The sequence below is a fragment of the Pyrus communis genome, chromosome 3, assembly GCF_041283825.1.
Source record: "Pyrus communis isolate YQ-2024b chromosome 3, ASM4128382v1, whole genome shotgun sequence".
NCBI lineage: Eukaryota > Viridiplantae > Streptophyta > Magnoliopsida > Rosales > Rosaceae > Pyrus > Pyrus communis.
The window spans coordinates 26,512,334-26,530,827 of record NC_142567.1 but is presented as its reverse complement, the minus strand read 5'-3'; the positions used below and the strand labels follow the sequence as shown (position 1 = coordinate 26,530,827).

General features: G+C 38.7%; 3 protein-coding genes across 5 annotated transcripts; 2 read left to right on the top strand and 1 right to left on the bottom strand.

Annotated features, from left to right (window-relative positions):
* The first annotated feature begins 1,618 nt into the window (after positions 1 to 1,618).
* On the top strand, positions 1,619 to 2,675 carry LOC137714974 (uncharacterized protein At5g39865-like). The gene has a single exon (XM_068454160.2). It carries the CDS (start codon positions 1,765 to 1,767, stop codon positions 2,533 to 2,535), a length of 771 nt encoding a protein of 256 aa, XP_068310261.2. The 5' UTR covers positions 1,619 to 1,764; the 3' UTR covers positions 2,536 to 2,675.
* A 5,830-nt stretch (positions 2,676 to 8,505) lies between these two features.
* Positions 8,506 to 13,318, top strand: LOC137714970 (putative inactive receptor-like protein kinase At3g56050). The gene is made up of 10 exons (XM_068454156.2): positions 8,506 to 8,624; positions 8,781 to 8,936; positions 9,136 to 9,274; positions 10,252 to 10,323; positions 10,453 to 10,596; positions 10,692 to 10,826; positions 11,031 to 11,629; positions 11,798 to 11,988; positions 12,103 to 12,235; positions 12,538 to 13,318. Exons 2-10 carry the CDS (start codon positions 8,816 to 8,818, stop codon positions 13,134 to 13,136), a joined length of 2,133 nt encoding a protein of 710 aa, XP_068310257.2. The 5' UTR covers positions 8,506 to 8,624; positions 8,781 to 8,815; the 3' UTR covers positions 13,137 to 13,318.
* A 138-nt stretch (positions 13,319 to 13,456) lies between these two features.
* Positions 13,457 to 17,923, bottom strand: LOC137716056 (ethylene-overproduction protein 1). 3 transcript variants are annotated; one of them, XM_068455450.2, is made up of 5 exons: positions 17,620 to 17,923; positions 15,521 to 17,505; positions 14,881 to 15,172; positions 14,422 to 14,731; positions 13,457 to 14,170 (listed from the first exon to the last, which is right to left on the bottom strand). In XM_068455450.2, the coding sequence occupies exons 2-5, from the start codon at positions 17,482 to 17,484 to the stop codon at positions 13,959 to 13,961; spliced, it is 2,778 nt and encodes a 925-aa protein (XP_068311551.2). In that variant the 5' UTR covers positions 17,485 to 17,505; positions 17,620 to 17,923; the 3' UTR covers positions 13,457 to 13,958. The 3 variants fall into 3 exon arrangements, with proteins under 3 accessions (XP_068311551.2, XP_088547642.1, XP_068311550.2); XM_088691516.1 differs by having other exon boundaries at positions 15,521 to 17,502; positions 17,620 to 17,795; XM_068455449.2 differs by lacking the exon at positions 17,620 to 17,923 and having other exon boundaries at positions 15,521 to 17,511.
* Between the last annotated feature and the right edge of the window lie 571 nt (positions 17,924 to 18,494).

Here is an 18,494-nt window from a genome sequence, read left to right as displayed (position 1 = left end):
GTAGCAATCATAATCTACACATCTAAGCTATGGGTAGGAGGGAGGTTTTAAACTCGGGCCACAACAGATTGAAAAATAAATGTTATATTCACCAAGACAATATACCACTTACAACGTAATCAGTTTAAGTTGTGTTCGTGTGAACTGGTGAAGATTTTTGCAAAGCAGAAATGTCAATGTGCTTGCTTAGTATTAATGGGCTGGCAAGAAAATGAGCACGCTCCCATACTCCTGCATTGTGTGAATAATTTAAGATCCACCACCACTCTTCTTAAATATATGCTCTAGAATAATATAAATAAGCTGTTGCATAGCAAGATCTTGTGCAGATCATTTATATAAATAAGCACATGAGTTTTAATAAAAAGCTTTAATTTAAGGCACATAAGCAGATATGCTAGCTATTAAGCTGGAAGCCTGGTTGGCTTGAGGTCGGTCAACCTTTTATTTATCTCGTTTCTAAGATTTTTGACTTACTTGAATTGCTTTCTTTCCAATCCGAACCGCTTTCGTTTCTTAGACTTTTTTCCACTTCAATCGACCTCTATCTTGTACTACATCAATGCTGGTTAAGTTGTAGGTGAATGTATAGAGTAAACTGAACTCAAGCTTAAAAATGTCATTAGCATCAGTCATCAGTCATTACCAACTCTTGTGTAGTCAAGCAGTTTTGTCCCTCTAAATCTCAGTCTAAATCCAACCCATGATAAATAAAGTTCACCCAAATATACGTCAACTGTGACGTATACAACACATAAATGGAACAAGCTTGACTAGATAAAAGTATATGGAAAATTAGGAAAAAGTTACTTAGGCCTGATTTGGTACTGAAGTGATTTTGAAAAAAGCTGGTATAAAAAAAAGCTGAGAATTGTTTTTGTGTTTGGTAAACATTCAACTTCAACTTTTTATCATAATTTTGGGTGAAAAAAAGCAAAAAACAAGAAGCTGCAAAACCCAGCTTTGAAAAATCGGCTTTTTTCACATCTGTTTTACATAAAAGCTCACCAAAAATTATAATACTACTTTTTTTTTTTTTCAAAAACACTTTTACAAAAAAATTTACCAAACACTCTGCTATTTTATTTCACAGCTGGTTATTCTTACAGCACAGCAAAAGCAGTTTTATTTCAAAGCACATCAATACCAAACCAGGCCTTAATCTCCTAAACACAGGACCTCTCATCTATAATTAGGCTCTAAATCCCAATTACTCATCTCACTAATTACCACCTCTCATCCCTCCCCTTCTCTCTTAAATCCCCATTAAGGCCCCTTCTCTCTTAAATCCCCATTAAGGCATAAACAAAACACACCACCTCTCTCAACTACCTTAACCATCTGCCTAACACCCACACCCCGCCCCCCCCCCCCCCCCCCCCCCCCTAACCATCTGCCTAACACCCACACCCCCCCCCCCCACCCCCCGCACCCCCCCCCCAAAACATTTCACCTGTCTATCCAGTCCAGTCCAATCCCATCCCTCCCCTCCCCTCCCCTCCCCTGTCTCTCTCTCTCTCTCTGTCTAGAAAGTTCTCCACAACTTTGCAGAACTCCCTTTCAAATTTCAATCACCAAGGCCTTTGTTTTAAGCAAAGCAAAACCCAGAAACCAGAGAAATCACCCCACAAATCCCATAAATTCAAAAAACAGAGCAAACCCAATTCATATTTCTTCCTGTTTTTTCAACCCAATTCATAAAGTTTCAATCTTTGTTCTTCATCTGGGTTTTGCTAAAATCCAACTTCTGATCCCAACCCTCAAATGTGGCGGCCGTGGAGCAAATCAACTGTTCAGATTCACGGCACGTCATCCCCATCCTCCCCCTTCTCCTTCTCCTCCTTCAAAGACATCCAAACCCTCTGCGCCGACGAAACCGACGACCACTCCCAGCAACCGACAACCGGCGCCGCCACCAAAAAAGCCTCCGCTATTTTCCATCGTGTCCGAGTCGCCAACTCGCTCCTCCGCGCCTGGTCAGCCGCCCAGCCCTTCACATCCTCACACCTCAAACCCCAATCCGACCATGAAATCTCCACAAAACAATCTGAGCCGTCGATCAGCTCCATCCCAGGCGCGGAGAAACGCATTGTCGTTTACTTCACAAGCCTACGTGTCGTTCGGTCGACGTTCGAGGACTGCAAGACCGTCCGATCGATTCTCCGAGGGTTTCGCGTCTCCTTGGATGAACGAGATCTGGCGATGGACCACCGGTTCTTAACCGAGCTGCAGCAGATTCTGGGTCAACAAACTAAGTTGACGTTGCCGAGGGTTTTCATTGGCGGGAGGTACATAGGGGGCGCCGACGAGGTGAGAAATTTGCACGAGGCGGGCGAGCTCAAGAACTTCGTGGAAGGATTGCCCGCACAGGAACCGGGCGTATGCGACACGTGCGGCGGGTACAGATTTATTCTGTGTGACGAGTGTAGCGGCAGCCACAAGTTGTACTCTGAGAAGAACGGCTTCAAGAGTTGTACGGCGTGCAACGAGAACGGTCTCATCAGGTGCTCTTCTTGTTCGTGTGCGCCACTCTAATTTAGTAATTTTCCCTCTAAGTTAGAAATAACAAAAATTAGAGAAAAATGTAAAAAAAGAAGGGATAAAATCCACTTGGAGGGATTTTTTTTTTTTAGTTTTTGTAGTTTTGTTATTAAAAATGTTGTTGGGCATGTAAGAATGTGTAGGCCTGGCGCATGTGGGGGTGTGGCTGGCTATGTTGCCACCCAAATTATGGATTAAAAAGGTTAATGTCAGCTAACTTTGATTATTATATTTGAGCTGAATTTAAGTACATTTTTTCTTATTCCAGAATTTTTTTTTTTTTTTTTTTTTTCTCTTGAACGTTTTAGATTTTCTGATCATTAAACTCCATACAATGAGGTTTGAAGAGAAGTCAAATTCCTAACCAAATTGAACATTATATATATGTATTCTTTTAAAATTTATCCATTGGACTGTCAAAGAATTTTCCCGCCAACAAAAATTGCATATATATCTTGTCTTGCACGTGAAGAGGAATTGAAATTTTAGACGTGGAGATTGAATAGAGATCTTGTATTCACAGTTCCAAAGTCATGTTAGACAATTGAAATTTTCAAAATAAGTGTATGTTTAGTTTAAAGAATTAAAAAACGAGGCGCCTATATCAAAACACCCCATTTTTAAATCTGACGGCATTTAGTTAGTGAATTAGAGCTCATGAGGAAAATTATTGGTATTTTGTGGTTCCCTACGTCTTCGGACAAGGGGAAGAAAACCCTTTAATTTTCGTATTCTTTGTACAAAAAGACACATGAGAGTTTCATTCTAAAGAACCAAACCCAGTGCATGTTTAACCAATGAGCAAAAATGTAACATATTCGAGAAAGCACAAAGGTTTGGAACCTCTCACCCTTTGTTCGAACTCTCTACAGATGCATTCTTTGGGGTTACTGGTTCTGCTTTGGCATATTAGTTGATCTGGGATCAAAAGTACACTGTCGCTTCATGTGCTACCGGAGTTACAGGAGAAGGAGAACTGGTCTATTTTCAGTGTGTATCTACTATATCAAAAAAGGGAAAAAAAAAAAAGGAAAATTAATGAAAATGACTTGAAAACTTTGAGTTTTAATGATAAGGACAAAATAAAAGGTCAAGGGAATAATACCAAAATTGACTTTTTAGTGTAAAAATATGATTTTTCTTTAAAATAAACAGTATATGGATCTTATACATTAAAAATCCATTAAAATAAAAAATGAAGCCTAAAAATACGAAGCCCAAGGCCCATTTTTCTTGTGTAACCTTGAGGTTGGCATACGTACAATGATGTGGACTTGGATCCCATCCGATTACATATTATAGAAATTCTAGGAATCCTCACATCTTAGCTGTTTATCGTACATCATGTGGTTAGAAATTATTTTAAATTTTTTTATTTAAAATTAAACATAACGAAAATTGGTTATACGATGTATGATGAACGACTATAATGTAAGAATCATTAGGATCCTCACAAAAAAAATCCGGAAATGACCTCATCCCAAATGATGTATGTCGGAGAAGATGCACATTTGATGCTCACCTCTCATTATCTCTTAAAAATTATTAGGTCAAATGTCACTAGTTTAATAAAGTGATTAATAGAGAATTGGCACATTTCGTTTTAGGAATATACCCATCTTTGTTTCTCACCTAAATGAATATAGAAAAAAGTTTACAAATTGTACAAATGAAGCTCCATTTTGATAGTGTACGCTTAAGTTTTTGGAGAAACTTAGGTAATTAAAAGATGAGCTATGTGGTTTCGTTCAGTCCAATTCATCCTTTACGTCCTTTTTGATCGTATGTATCAAAGCTCAAGCTTGGTTTGTTTTGAAGAGAGATTTCAAGAAATGACAGATCTATTCACCTTATCAATAACCGAGTCAGATCAGTGAATTGAATTACTTGTAATGGTTAATTGTTACAACTGCGAAAAAAGGAATCTGTTTTCTTATATAGAATCATTCATATATGTGTGGATATAGATTACATATCCATTTCTTTATATGGATCCATTTGATTCGTTTTTCTCCAATTCGAATCAACTGAAACAAATAGAAGATTATGCAAAACGAACCTTATCAATTTACAAATACAGCTCGTACTTATGACTATTAGTTTGGGCAGGTTGACGAATGCACATGTGACATGGTTCCCGTTTGGAACGAAGTTAAACTTTGTGAAACAAGCATAAATTTAGGTCCACCTCACATAACATGCATGTGACAAAGTACCTTATACCACTTCAATCATGGAGGCATAGGTCTTACTTTTGAGAAGGATGCGCTGCCATTGATTTCAATGGAGCTGTACACACCGGATGATGTGCAAATTCCCATGTTAGATGTACTTTATATAATTCATCGTTTTAGATGATATTGTCACAAATCAAGATCCAATAATCATTTCGTTTAATGACACTTAGTCTTCACCCTTCTTGTTATAAGCCGTATCAATGGTTCCTACATCACAAACCAAAACCAACTGGCTTCTCAAAAGCTCATTTAAGAGACTCAAAACTCCTACACATTGATCCAGCGTCACTGGAAATATAGATAGTCCGACATTTTCTATACCAGGAGGTTGTGTTGTCTATTTTTGAAGGAGACCAGAAAGCCCCACATACGGTAATGGGTCTAATTCAACTAAGTACTCATTCAAGCACAAACCCTAAAAAAATTCAGCAGCAAGTTAATGTGGTCCGGCTATGGCGGGTCCAAAACCCTAAAAGCATTTTCAAGAGAAGTTCTAAATTTTCGTTAAACTAGCAAGTGACCAGTGTCAAAAAATTATTAATTTAGTTACTCAGTTTAATTTTTTTACTTCCAACAACACTCTATTTAACAAATTTTGAAAACTCAACCTCCTCATTTTCTAAACGATCTTCTCTCTTCCTTTCTCCTTGCTTAAGGGTCCACCGTAGAGTTTTATTATCTTTTTAACATTTAGCAAGTGAACGGTTGCTCTTTAAATTTAAAGCGTGACTATTCATTTTGTTATACCAGAGACACTTTACAGTATCTCGAAAATGAATTTTTTCAGTTTAGCTCTTTAAAATAGAATTTTAGTTGTTTTACATAAAGCCTCTATGATTATAGCAACACTTTATTAGCTTACAAAACCCTTAACACAATCCATACACACAAAAACAAAAAGATAGCATTTCCTTTTCTTAATTTTCTGTGTTTCTTTTATGCGAAAACGAAACCCCAAGGAAGGAAACCCTATTTATCTAAGTTGTTCAAATAAGAGGCCAGACCTCGCTGCACTTTTTTTTTAAGTGTTGTGGACTGTGTCCAAATGGCTTGTATGCTCTATAAGTGTATATAAACCCAAGCTGAAAGTTTCAACTCTCTTATTAAACATTCATTAAGTATGTCAAACTAATTTCTGTATTTCAAATTTAAAGAATGATACAGTCAGTCTCTCCCGAGAGTATTCGAGACTCGAGAGTACGCAGACCTCAAACCTCGTTGACTTCTTTTCCAACAGAACAGAGATACACACTCAAAGAGGGTATGACCTAATGGGCCCCATTAAGGTCATTGTAACTTGCAGTTGCAGAAGATGTTGCTGGGCAAATAAGACTCTCTAACCCACCGAAACCTGAAGACTTGGAAGCCACTTCAGATCAGCAACTCAATTTTATAGAAAGATTATATTTCACTATCTCTTCTTTCCCCTACCTGTAAAAGATATGTTAATTACTGGCCAAACACCATTATATCTGCTTGAGCTGTATAGTTTAACTCTTTTCAGAATTTAGGGCATGCCTTATCTGTTATTTGTTACTAATGTCATTTTTCTTTCACAAAGGACCGACTTCAAGCCAACAAGGCTCCTTGCTTGGTGAGAGTCGAGGAGAAACGTGTAGTACACAATCTTATCCCTTGGTTTGCGAAAAAGTTATTTTTACGACGCGAATCTTTAACCTTTCGGTCACAAAGAAGTAACATTTTCGTTGCGTCAAGGCTCGCCCTCTAATGTCTTTTTTCATGTTAATTTAAAAAATAATAATAATAATTTAATGTAGGTCCACATGAAGCACATCCAAGTAGGAATCAAGATATTGTTATTTTTGGAGAACAAAAATATTGTTTATTATTAATTAATATGATCATTTGGGGTCCACTTCACCAAAACTTGAAAAACTGGTCTGCATCATTGTTTGTAGAGACAAAATAATACAACCATGATGAACTACTAATTAATTGTTAAATGGTTGTCTTGTGCAGGCCGGAACTGAAACTGGTTCATGGAATTTTTTTGGTCAACTAAACTGGTTCATGGAATTCGTGTAATGGAATGACTGGTTCAAGTTACAGATTCAAGACTTCTCCAAAAAAATAAAAAAGAAAAAAAGCTATAAAAGAGATTTTTGTTGTTCTCAGTCATGTAATGTTATTATTCTTCTAGGTTCTCAATGATTTACGTGTGATGGAATGACTAATTCAAGTTACAAATTCACAAGAGATTTTTTAGCGTGCTCATATTATAACGTGTGTTTTTATTTTTCATTAATGTAATATCAATTATATCGTTCATCTATTATAAGACATAAAAGAAAACATTACGGTGTCAAATATTTCCATTACATGTAAAATTTTCTCCAAATTCACCCCGCACCCAAATTATAATAAAATGCAGAAGAGCAAGTAATGTTTGCCTAACTCAACTGCACGATGGCATATGATCCATTTTAAGTTATAATTGTGGCAGTATGTATCTGGGGTATGAGTCCTGTGTACATAGTTCAATGAAAGTAAGCTTGAACTTTAACATAAAAAGAAATATGGCTCGAACTATGCAGAGAAGAAGAGACCAAAAGAAGGGAAATTACACAGAATGATCCCTATATTCCCAATAGAATTAAGAAAAAATGCAACAAAAACAAGCAAAAATGGACATGAGCATATTCAAGTAAATGCAGGTGGGTTCCTATAAAGTTATGACGATGCCAGTATCGCTAGCTACATTACCTTCTCTTTGTACCTTCTCCTTCTACCTTGACTCGTAAGCACTTTGGTTTAATAACCCAAGCCTTCTATCTTTTCCCCCCTCAAACGTATTAATTGTACTAAAGAAATACCACAATCGAAGTTTGTTAAGTCATCTAACTGTTATTACATAACAAAATGAAGAATTTGATTGAACATTGAGTTAACACACTTCTAATCAAATGACTAAACGACTTTCAATTTTCCAGTAAACAATTTTCAGTTTGGCTTTTTGCCAATTGTTCAAGGATGACTTCGAAGATGAATGATTTAGATTATTTTATAACAGTGCATAATGAAAAAGAGAATGACGATCACCAAATAAAGTCAAATCTACTTGATCGTAATTGTCATCATCTTATCTCCATTCTTTGACAAACATTTGGTTTTATTCTTCAAAATCATAATGTAGCTCAGATCAATTCAAATCACATGCATTAAAAACACGTGACTTATGCACCTGTTAATCTGATTAACTAGTAATTAACAACAACAACAACAACAACAACCAAATTTTATCTCATTAGCGAGTTCGGCTGTATGAATCTTAGAACACCATTGCGCACGGTTTTGTGCTAAGTGTTCCGTTAGCTCAAAGTACTCCATGTTATTTCTTATAATCTTTTTCAAAGTCTTCATGAGTCTTTCTCTACATTTATAGTTCTTCGGTTTGCCTATTAATCTAATTAATCTTGATTAGTACTGTCATCATCCAAAAAGAAAATATTAAAACCAGAGGTCAATGATATTTCTAGGAAAAATGCTATAAACTGATCAAATTTCCAAATCTTGATTAGTACTGTCATCATCCAAAAAGAAAATATTAAAACCAGAGGTCAATGATATTTCTAGGAAAAATGCTATAAACTGATCAAGTGGCAACCCTACAGAAGTAGGAAGGAAGAAAAGGAGAGCTCACCCAAAATAATCACGTGAGCGGCACGTGGCCACGATAGGACGGCGCTACAAATAAATGTCTTCGAGTTCGAGCCCAGTCGCTGGCTACTAGCTACAAGACAAACAAGGCAACGTTGCTGGATTGCCGCGGAACCGAAACATTCAACCTTCCGTCCTCTTTTCCCCGATATTTCGGTCCCCGTTTCGGTAAGTTTTCGTTCAAGCATTTAAAAAAATTGGAACTTTCCAAGTTGTAAGTAATTTTTAACAAGTCTCTGATTGCACGCGCTTTCTTCCACCTCTGTCCAACTTCTTTTGCAGTTCTGACTCAATATTTCTTCTCTCTCCGTGTAAATGTTGCAGCTTGGGTAATTTTTATTCTGTTGACGTGGGAATTAATGGATCAAAGGTGGAGAGTTTCTGGATTTTCTCAGCACCGCCGGATTCCGGTGGTAGCGGTGGTGTTTCTTTCACTGTTTCATCAGAATCTAAGCCCGTGCTGGTCTCTTAACATTGAAGGTCTGTGAACTAGCAGTACTTGTTCGTTCTTCTGTATTTCCGTACAGTTTCCAATCAGCTGCTTAATGGGTTTTGGCTTTTTTCATAAGCTGCTCATCGGGTTTTGGCTTTTTTGGTCAGCTGCTTAATGGTTATTGCTTTTTTGGTCAGCTGCTTAATGGGTTTTGGTTTCTGATAAATGGGTGGCGTTTGGATGCAGGTTTGGCGTTGTTGAGGTTCAGGGACAGGGTGGTGACAGACCCTTTTGGGGCTTTATCGAATTGGAACAACAACGGTGGAGAAAATGATCATTGTTCCTGGTTCGGGGTGGAGTGCTCGGATGGAAAAGTGGTCATCTTGTGAGTGGCATTTGCTGATAAATCTCTATTTTGTTTAAGTTATTATCTTTTGCTTCGGCATCTTGTTTTCGAGTAATTATTGTGTGGTACTAGAACACGGCTCAAATCATTTGAAGTTCTTCCATGCTAAAATAGTAAATGGTTTTTGTGAATCTGTTGAGTGTTATAGAGTAACAAAATTGTTTCTCATTCTGCGTTGTGAACAAGGTTCTAAAAAAAGATAGGCGCTAGTCGGGCGGCAAGCTAGGGCCTCGCGCCTAGGCGGGTGCTTAGACGGACTAGGCGGATTTAAGTAAATCTATTATATTTCGTGTAAATAAGGATCTGTTTATACTTAAAATATATATAATTTCATTATAAACTACAAAATAGAATGACATATATATTTTAGGAGGTATTGGAACATAAACATGCATATAGTGTGTATTCATTTAAGTATTCAACAAGTTTCTTACAATTTATTGAAAAAAAATAAAATGCAAAATGAAAGTTATCTATTTTCTGTCTAAGTGAGTCGCAACCTAGGTGGGTGCCTAGGCGGGTCTGGGCGGGCTAGGCAAGTGCCTAGGCGGTCTAGGTGGGAGCCACAGCAGGTCTAAGCATCATTTCTTAATTTTCAAACGCTTAGGCATTAATCAGGACGGTGACCAATAACCTAGTGCCTAGCGCGGGGATTTTTAGAACAGTGGTTGTGAAGAAGTGTTTCTGCATTGATTATTAACATGATTTGAAGGAGGGTTTCATATATCACTGAATAAATTTATTCTGCCAGTGTTCTAGCTTGAAGCTTCAAAGTGACTGGAAACGGCAATCCTTTAAAAAAACACCGATGCTGAGATCTGCTAAAACAAAGTGTTGGGAAATCATAAATCTTTAAAGATTTATATCTGGCAATCATATGTGTTTGGAAACTCTTCCATCTACTATATTAATTCATGGTAATGTCAGCCTAATGTTACATTTGAAACAACGTGCAGGAATTTGAGAGATCTTTGTCTTGGAGGAACGTTGGCTCCTGATTTAGCGAAGCTGGCTTACATAAAATCTATGTAAGAATATAACTGGTTCCAAGTCCAACAAAAGGACTCCAATGAATTTATTTATTTATTTTTATGTATTTTTTTTTCCCAATCTTCTGCTTCAAGGCATTACTCTGAATCTGGTACTTCTTACTGCAGCATTTTACGCAATAATTCGTTTACTGGAAACATTCCTAGGGAGATCGCAGAGTTAATGGAGCTGGAGGTTTTGGACTTGGGATACAATAACTTTACTGGACCTTTCCCATCTGATTTCAGCAACAATCCGTCTCTTACTACTCTGTACGCACATCTTTTTCGAACTGTTTGGGATCACGAGTCTTATTCTCTAATGGCTTCCACAATTTTACTAAACTCATCTTGTGTTTTTATTGCAGTTTACTTGACAATAACAGATTTCTTGGTTCCATATCTTCTGAACTCCACCAATTGAAGATGCTTTTGGAATGTCAGGTAGATCAGGATCGACGCCTAACAGATGCCGCCTTCTGTACGAGCAGATCTATCAGCTGGTAGGAAGTTAAACTGATCTAATATTATGTCTTGGATTCGACATATAAACTGCCAGAGAATTTCAAACCTAGTTTACTAAAAACTAGTTCATTTCTTCTCACAGTATTGTAAAAATTTCTATGGGGAAGTATTACAATCAGTTTTGTACGTTGTAACATATATTTCCTTCATTCAGTTTATGATGACCTTCTTTTTTTTGTTAGGAGCACTGCCAAACCTGAAGATGCAGCTCACCGTAGGCTGCAGCAGGTGGCAGATGACAAAGCACCGTCCAGATTCAGAAGGGCTAAAGAAAATGAACGCGGTTCATTACCAACTTCTGCTTCTTCATCTTCCTCACCACCGCTTCATCAGCCTTCTTTACCACCTTCACAGCCATTTTCGGTCTCATTGCCACCATCAACATTTTCATCTTCACTGTCATTAGATTCCCCTTTACCATCACCATCATCTTCTCCTTCTGCATCTCCCTCAAGTAGTTTTCCGGCTCCTTCACCCTCACCCTGGGTAGCGCCAACTCCCGCCTCTCCAGTCCCAAGAAATCCACCAACAACTATTTTTCCACCACCAGAGTCCAGTCCAGAACCAATTCCTTCCCCTTCTTCAAGTCCAAGTCAAGTGGCTCAAAGCAATTCCAATTCAAGGCATCGTGTAGTTATTATATGCGCAGGCATTGTTGGGGGTTGTTTATTGATATTCCTTTCGGTTGTTGGCATTATTGTCGCCAGAAGCAGTAAAGTTGTTACTGTCAAGCCCTGGGCCACCGGGTTAAGCGGGCAGTTGCAGAAAGCATTTGTAACAGGTGAGATTTGTGAGAATACTCAGGCTCCTGCACACACAACCTTAAACACTTGTGCATGTATACATGTATGTATATATTCACATCTGATTCCCTTAGATTCAGGGTGGTCAAAATTCCAGTTAAATTCCATACATGTTTCAAATAATCAGCTTGTTGAACTGTGTTCAGGTGTACCAAAGCTGAACCGATCAGAACTTGAGGCAGCTTGTGAAGATTTCAGTAATGTAATTGGATCTCTCTCAGATGGCAACGTTTATAAGGGAACTCTTTCAAGTGGGGTAGAAATAGCTGTGACATCGATCACAACGGAATCTGCTGCAGGCTGGACTAAAAGTTTGGAGGCTCAGTTCAGAAAGAAGGTACATAGGAAACAATGTCTATGAAAGTCAGTGCAATATTTAGTCCGAGAGTCCCTAATTGCCACATCTGTCACTGTCTATTCTCTATAAACATGTCTTTTTTTGCTTTTGCAGATAGAAACATTGTCCAAAGTAAACCACAAGAACTTTGTAAATCTTATCGGGTTTTGCAAAGAAGAGAAACCATTCACAAGAATAATGGTTTTTGAGTATGCTCCAAATGGAACGCTTTTTGAGCATCTACACAGTGAGTACTTTCTCCCTATGTTGTGAAGAAAATATTAATGAAGTCAATCTGTACTTCATATAGCATATTCGTAATCAAAAAGCATTTGCACAGAAGGCTTATGTGTGTTCGCATGCTTGCACGCGTGATCATGTCCACCTCTGTCACATTCATACCTACATGCATGTCAAGTAAATTCTGCGAGTTTACAGAGAATTCTCACATTATTTCCAGGAAAAAAGTGAAACGTTCGAGTTAGTTTTAAGCGGTAATATACCTGCTGGTATGCACAGTTTTGATAATATCGAATTTGTGTCTTGCAGTAAAAGAAGCAGAGCACTTGGACTGGGGAATGCGACTACGAATAGCCATGGGCATGGCATACTGTCTAGAGTACATGCACCAACTGAAACCACCTATAGTTCAGAAGAACTTGCAATCATCCTCTGTATACCTGACCGAAGACTACGCAGCCAAAATATCCGATTTTACCTTCTTGAGTGAAGTGACAACAGCGAAGATGGGATCCGTTGACAAGAAGCTTCGCGATTCCATGTCCACAGATCCAGAAAGCAATGTCTACAGCTTCGGGATAATATTGTTTGAAATGATCACCGGTAGGATTCCATACTCCGTGGAAAACGGTTCTCTTGAAGACTGGGCGTCACACTATCTGAAAGGAGATAAATCCTTGAGAGAAATAGTGGATCCTACCCTAAACTCTTTCCAAGAAGAAGAGCTAAGCGAACTGTTTCGAGTGATAAAAGACTGCGTCCATCCTGACCGGAAACAAAGACCGACAATGACAGAGATCGCAGGTAGGTTAAAGGAAATCACAGCCATGGGGCCTGACGGAGCCACACCGAAACTATCACCTCTTTGGTGGGCAGAACTTGAAATTATGTCAACAGAAGGAAACTGATCGTGAAACTATTTGATTTTCTTGTCTATTTGTTTATTATTTTGTGTGATATCTAAGTAAGTCAGAGGAATGGTGTTGTAGATAACTGTCAAAGTGAAAATTTTAAGCTTGTTGTATACACGAAAATATACGTCTGAAATCAATAAAGTTTGACTTTCCGAGTGCTGAAAGCCTCCGTTTAACGTTTTCCATGTTCAAGTTTCATCTTCGAGGTCTGAAAATTACGGCAAACCTTTCGAGGGCAACCATCGTTTGCAGATTCTCTGCATGATCTTGACGGCAAAATTAAACAGAAACAGAATAAAAGAAAACCTGAAATATGTTTCAAAAGTTGAGATGTATAGATGTCCTCACAGATTTGTTCATGTACAATGGGATTGTATAGGAGATCCGTTTTCTCATCGATTGGCATCAAACAATTCTCAAGGTAATATGATTGAGAATTTTAAAAATTATAATTTGAAGAAAAAAAAGTGGGAAAATGGAATGCTAATCTTCAGCCTGTGCCCCTATGTGATTCTTTCTTGCATAACCATCTCCAGCTAGAGTGGTCAACAAGGCTGCTTCCGGCTTGCAGTTCAAGTTTAATTGCAATCTATCGACAATGTCATAGACACAAAAGCATTCCGTTCATAGTCTATTTCCCTTGAACCGTACTTCTTATTGCCGGGTGGGTTTGCAGCTGAACAGTCTTCGAGATCATGGTTTCTGGGAGACATTTTCGAACAATGAAGCCCCTGTAATATTCTCTCTTCAACATTAAAGATGAAGTCTCCCACACATTGGACTCGTGAGCAGCATATATACATGCTAATTATCATCTCAATCCCTTGCTCGATTATACAAATCGATAGTGTCTGTGTGGTTGGGGTCCATGCAGAGAGCAGCTTGACAATCTTGGAGAGCAGAGCTTAAATCACCAATTGACTCGTGAAATGCAGCTCGAAGATGAAGCATTTGCAAGTCAGGCTTGAAAGATATGGCCCTCGAAAGCTCTTCTATAGCTTCGGTCTCTCTTTGTTCATCCATCAACACTGTTGTCATGGGACTCCATACATTAGCACAATGTTTTCAGTTTCACAAGTACAAAAACTCTTCCTACTAATCAGAGACTATTAGCAAGCCTAAAACAAAAGAAAAGTTCGTGTACTTGGCAATGCGAGTGCTAAATGAGTGGTAGATGTGTGTTTTACAATAAGAAATTGGATTCTCAACCACTTCTTTGACAACAAAGTGCAGAAAATTGGGGAAATGAGAAATAAAATTAAGGGGTCAGAATGGTTACCTGCTGCCCTGTATCTGTACGGGTATGTCCTCAATGGGTCCAATTGTGATGCCATATTGAGATCATTCTTTGTCATCTTGGGATCACCGTACTCTGAACGTTTCTCGTATGCTGATGCATTACTTTGTGCCTTCTCTATGAGTTTGGTCATCTCATCATATGCAGCTTTTCGTTGATTCTTAAGATGATAAACACGCGCCAACCCTTGATGAGCTCTTGTATGTTTGATGTCAAGAGCACTCACATAGCAGTCCGCAGCCTTGTCCAGCTTACCACAATCTACATATATACTCCCCAAGTTATTTAGTGCCTGAAAATTTTCAGAATAACTTGTCAAACAAGAATGTGAAGGTACAACGGTAAAGAATGCAAGCATAATAATTCTATCAGAATACTCTATTGAACAAGAATGTGAATGTACAATGATGAAGAATGTGAACATAACGAAACAATTCTCACTTGTCCTTTACGAAGACCATCTGAAGGACACTTGAGAGCTTCCTCCAGCAGTTGAATAACATGAGATGATGCTTCTGAGTCCAAGCTAGCGTCTGCCAGTACATACGCTTTAAGGAAAAAAGCTTCAAATGATCTCTGAATGTGAATGGACTTTTCCGCCTTTGTGAGAGCTTCTTCACGATTTCCGGTGTCATATAAAATCCACCCTTCATAGACCAGCCTCTCATGCTCAGAGCCAGAATTATTTCTTGCCAACCGCAAACTGCGCATTGCAGCCTTCTGACAATTTAACCTAATAAAGTTCATAAGTCAGGAAGCTTACATCGGTGAAGTCAAAGTTCTACATTGCCAGCACATTTCGCTTATTATTGAATATTGATAAATCAGCATATAAATTTCATTAATCCAACTACATTTTGATATGAAGTGATTCAAATGTGCGGTAGGTTTTATACTAAATAATAAGAAAAGCTGCTAATTCTACAAATATCGAACATTTCAATCAAATTAGGCTAAAAAATAATTCAGATATCATGACTATGTGATGACATTTTATAAGTAAAAGATAACAGGAAGTGTATTACACAAAGATTGTAGCTGGATAACACAGAAGACGATAGCTACGATCAGAAAAACAAACCGTAGAAGGAGTAAAGATTGCCGAAACTGCAGGACGCTCTTTCGAGGGGTATGTCCCAACATCTGATGTATGATAGCCAGAGATCCAATGTCATCAACAGACGACCATTGATCATATAGTTGCATCCAGCACTCAGCTTCACTCAATTGCTTAACCCGAAGGCTGAGAAGCCCCACCAAGTAATCCCCACTAACCTTTCCATGAAACATCATGTAATTGGGTTCCAAAGTTAATAAAACGCAAATGTCTCTGAGAGCACTTTCATAATCTTCAAGTGCAATGAAGAACCAAGCCCGCAATTCAATACAGTCGGGTGACAACTTAAACCTAACAGCTTTGTCAATCTCCAAAATGGCTGCTCTAATTTGCTTCTCCTCCAAATTTGCAACTGCTCTATATTTATATGGAAATGAAAGAGTGGGATCTAATTCAGTTGCAGTGCTCAAATCCAAAATCTTTTCCTTACCGATGTTGTAGAGGGCGCGTTCCTGGTACATCCACCCTGCTGGTTTATACTCATTGATAATAGAGCTCATCAACGTATATGCCGAATACTGTTGCCCCTGTTTGTACTTCGTCCTTGCAACACCAGCCACTGAATAGACATGACCTGCCTTAGCTGCAGCCAGAAAGCGAAAGTGGGCTTCCTTATACTCTCTTCTCTCAAGCAAAACACAACCCAATTGATGCAACACAAGCATCTTCTGCCACCTCTGCGTTACGCATTCTTCCAACCTCTCTAATAACATTACAGTTGTGTTTGACACCATACTTTCCTCCATTGCCACATGGCTTAAGAAATAATACAATAAGAAACCATACCCTGCCATGGCTAATCCCTCCCTAACCTTGGAGCTACAAAGAAATTTCATCGCCCTTGAATTATGCAGACAACTTGGGAGCTCTCTCAGCAGCACCTGCAAGCAGGCAGCTACAAGAAGATATGCCATATCCTCCAAACCGTATTCAATGAGAACCAATGCATCATCAATGTTGTCGACGGATGAAGCTAAATAAGCATCACAAGAAGACTTCATCTCCTCACAACAGAACCTATTCGCAAACGAAAGCAACTCGACAACAATCTCACGACTAAACAAGTCTAATCTCCTAGTCCTACTATACACTTCCACAGCTCTCATTCCCTTCACAGATATCCCATTTTCTGAAAAATCAATCCTACCCTTTTTCGATTCTTTAAAGGATCCATACAACATAGCTTCAAAAGGGCTAGAAAGCGACGCAATTTTACACCTTCTACAATTAATTTCTTCATCTCCTATACAGAATGAAACATCACTTTCCTCCTCATCTAAACCAACACACTCACTGCCCTTAAAAGCAGGCACACTAACAGCTTTAGCAGCGTCTTTCCCACATTGGCAATGACCCGAAACCAAATTCGGATCAACCCCATTCACCAAAGCAACCTTAGGACACTCCATAACTTGCCCGCCACAATCCATGGCCGCCATCCCCACAAACTCATCCTCCCTCCTCTCGAACCTAAACCACGCTGAGAGCACAACCTTATCGTTCACATCAGCAGCATTCTGTCGAGCAGCTCTCAGAGACCGTCGAAGCAGCTTGGGATCACCAAGACCACTCAACAGAGAGTACTGCTCAACGCACAACAATGACCTTTCAGATTGAGAGGAACACCCTTCCAACCGGCGATACAAGTCGGCCAAGTTTTCGACGAAATCAGAGGGCTTAAGGTGGGGGTCTATGGAGGGCTCAAGGAGGTCAGTTGCTGGGACTCCACAGGGAAGCAGAAGAGCTTCAGCCCCAGAGCCCGAGCTCAAAGTTTTGGGCTTTGAGTTCGACCCAAATGACTTAATCAGACGGGAATTAAACTTAGCTCTCGAAACGCCGCCATGGGTTTTGCCATTGGAGGGTTCGGTGGGATTTACAGCGTGGACTTGTGTGCTTGTGAATCGGTCTAAAAGCTTCAGACCTCGCATATCTAAATGGCAGTAAATCTTCTGCATATATATATATGAACAACAACAAACAAACAGAGAATAAGACTTGTAAAGTTCTGAGCTTTTGCAAAAGCACCACAAACACAGAATAATGTCTGAGTTTTGAGTTTTTACCTCCGGGAAGAGAGAGCTGGTGAAGCAGGCTATAGGCCAATGTGGTGTTTGTTTCCCGAGAAAATAAATGGAAGAAAATGGCTTCTGCTTCTGGGTTTTGCCTTTTCTTTCATGGGTTGTACTCTCTATGCTCTCTCTCTCCCCTCTCTCTCTAAGGACTCTGTCTTTCTCACTCTGCGCTCAAAGGGGTTTTGGTTAACCGGCAAGTTTATGTTGTTTTTTTTTTTTTTTTTTTTTTGGACGAGTGCAAGTTTTTGTTGCTTAGATGGCGAACTCCAAAGCAAAGGATTTTTTTTTTCTGTATATCGGAGTCAGTTCAGCAGCACCCACCGTTGTCAACCACTACAAGGATGCCACGTGGCGCTTCAAGTTGGGAAAATTAGCCTTTCCCAAGTGAAGTTGGTCAACTGGTTAATTTTCTATCTTAGCTTATCATAAGCTGGATTAATGATTAATTTACTACAAAATGTGGATTAAGGACAAATTGAATGTTAAGTAAAGGTCATTTGGCTCACCAAATAGATGATCGATCCTTATAATTAGGCAACTTTTATTTTCTTTTTAGGTAAGAGTAGGCAACTTTTTTTTTGCACTACCATATGAAGTAAATTAGTCATATTAGCTTTCTCAACTTCATTGCGTTATGTACCGTCGTTTTATCACTAGACATTCTTTTCTTTTTGATAAACTAGCTATGAAGATTCGAATTTTGAATCTCTTTCAATATTGCAACAAAAACCACGCTAACTGAAGAAGTAGTTGGTGCAGGAAAAGCATAGACGTTGATATTTGATATAAAAAGCCACATTATTATATTATAAACAATGCACTAATCTTGTGATTGCGTTCAATTAGTGGTTAAATGTCTACATCAT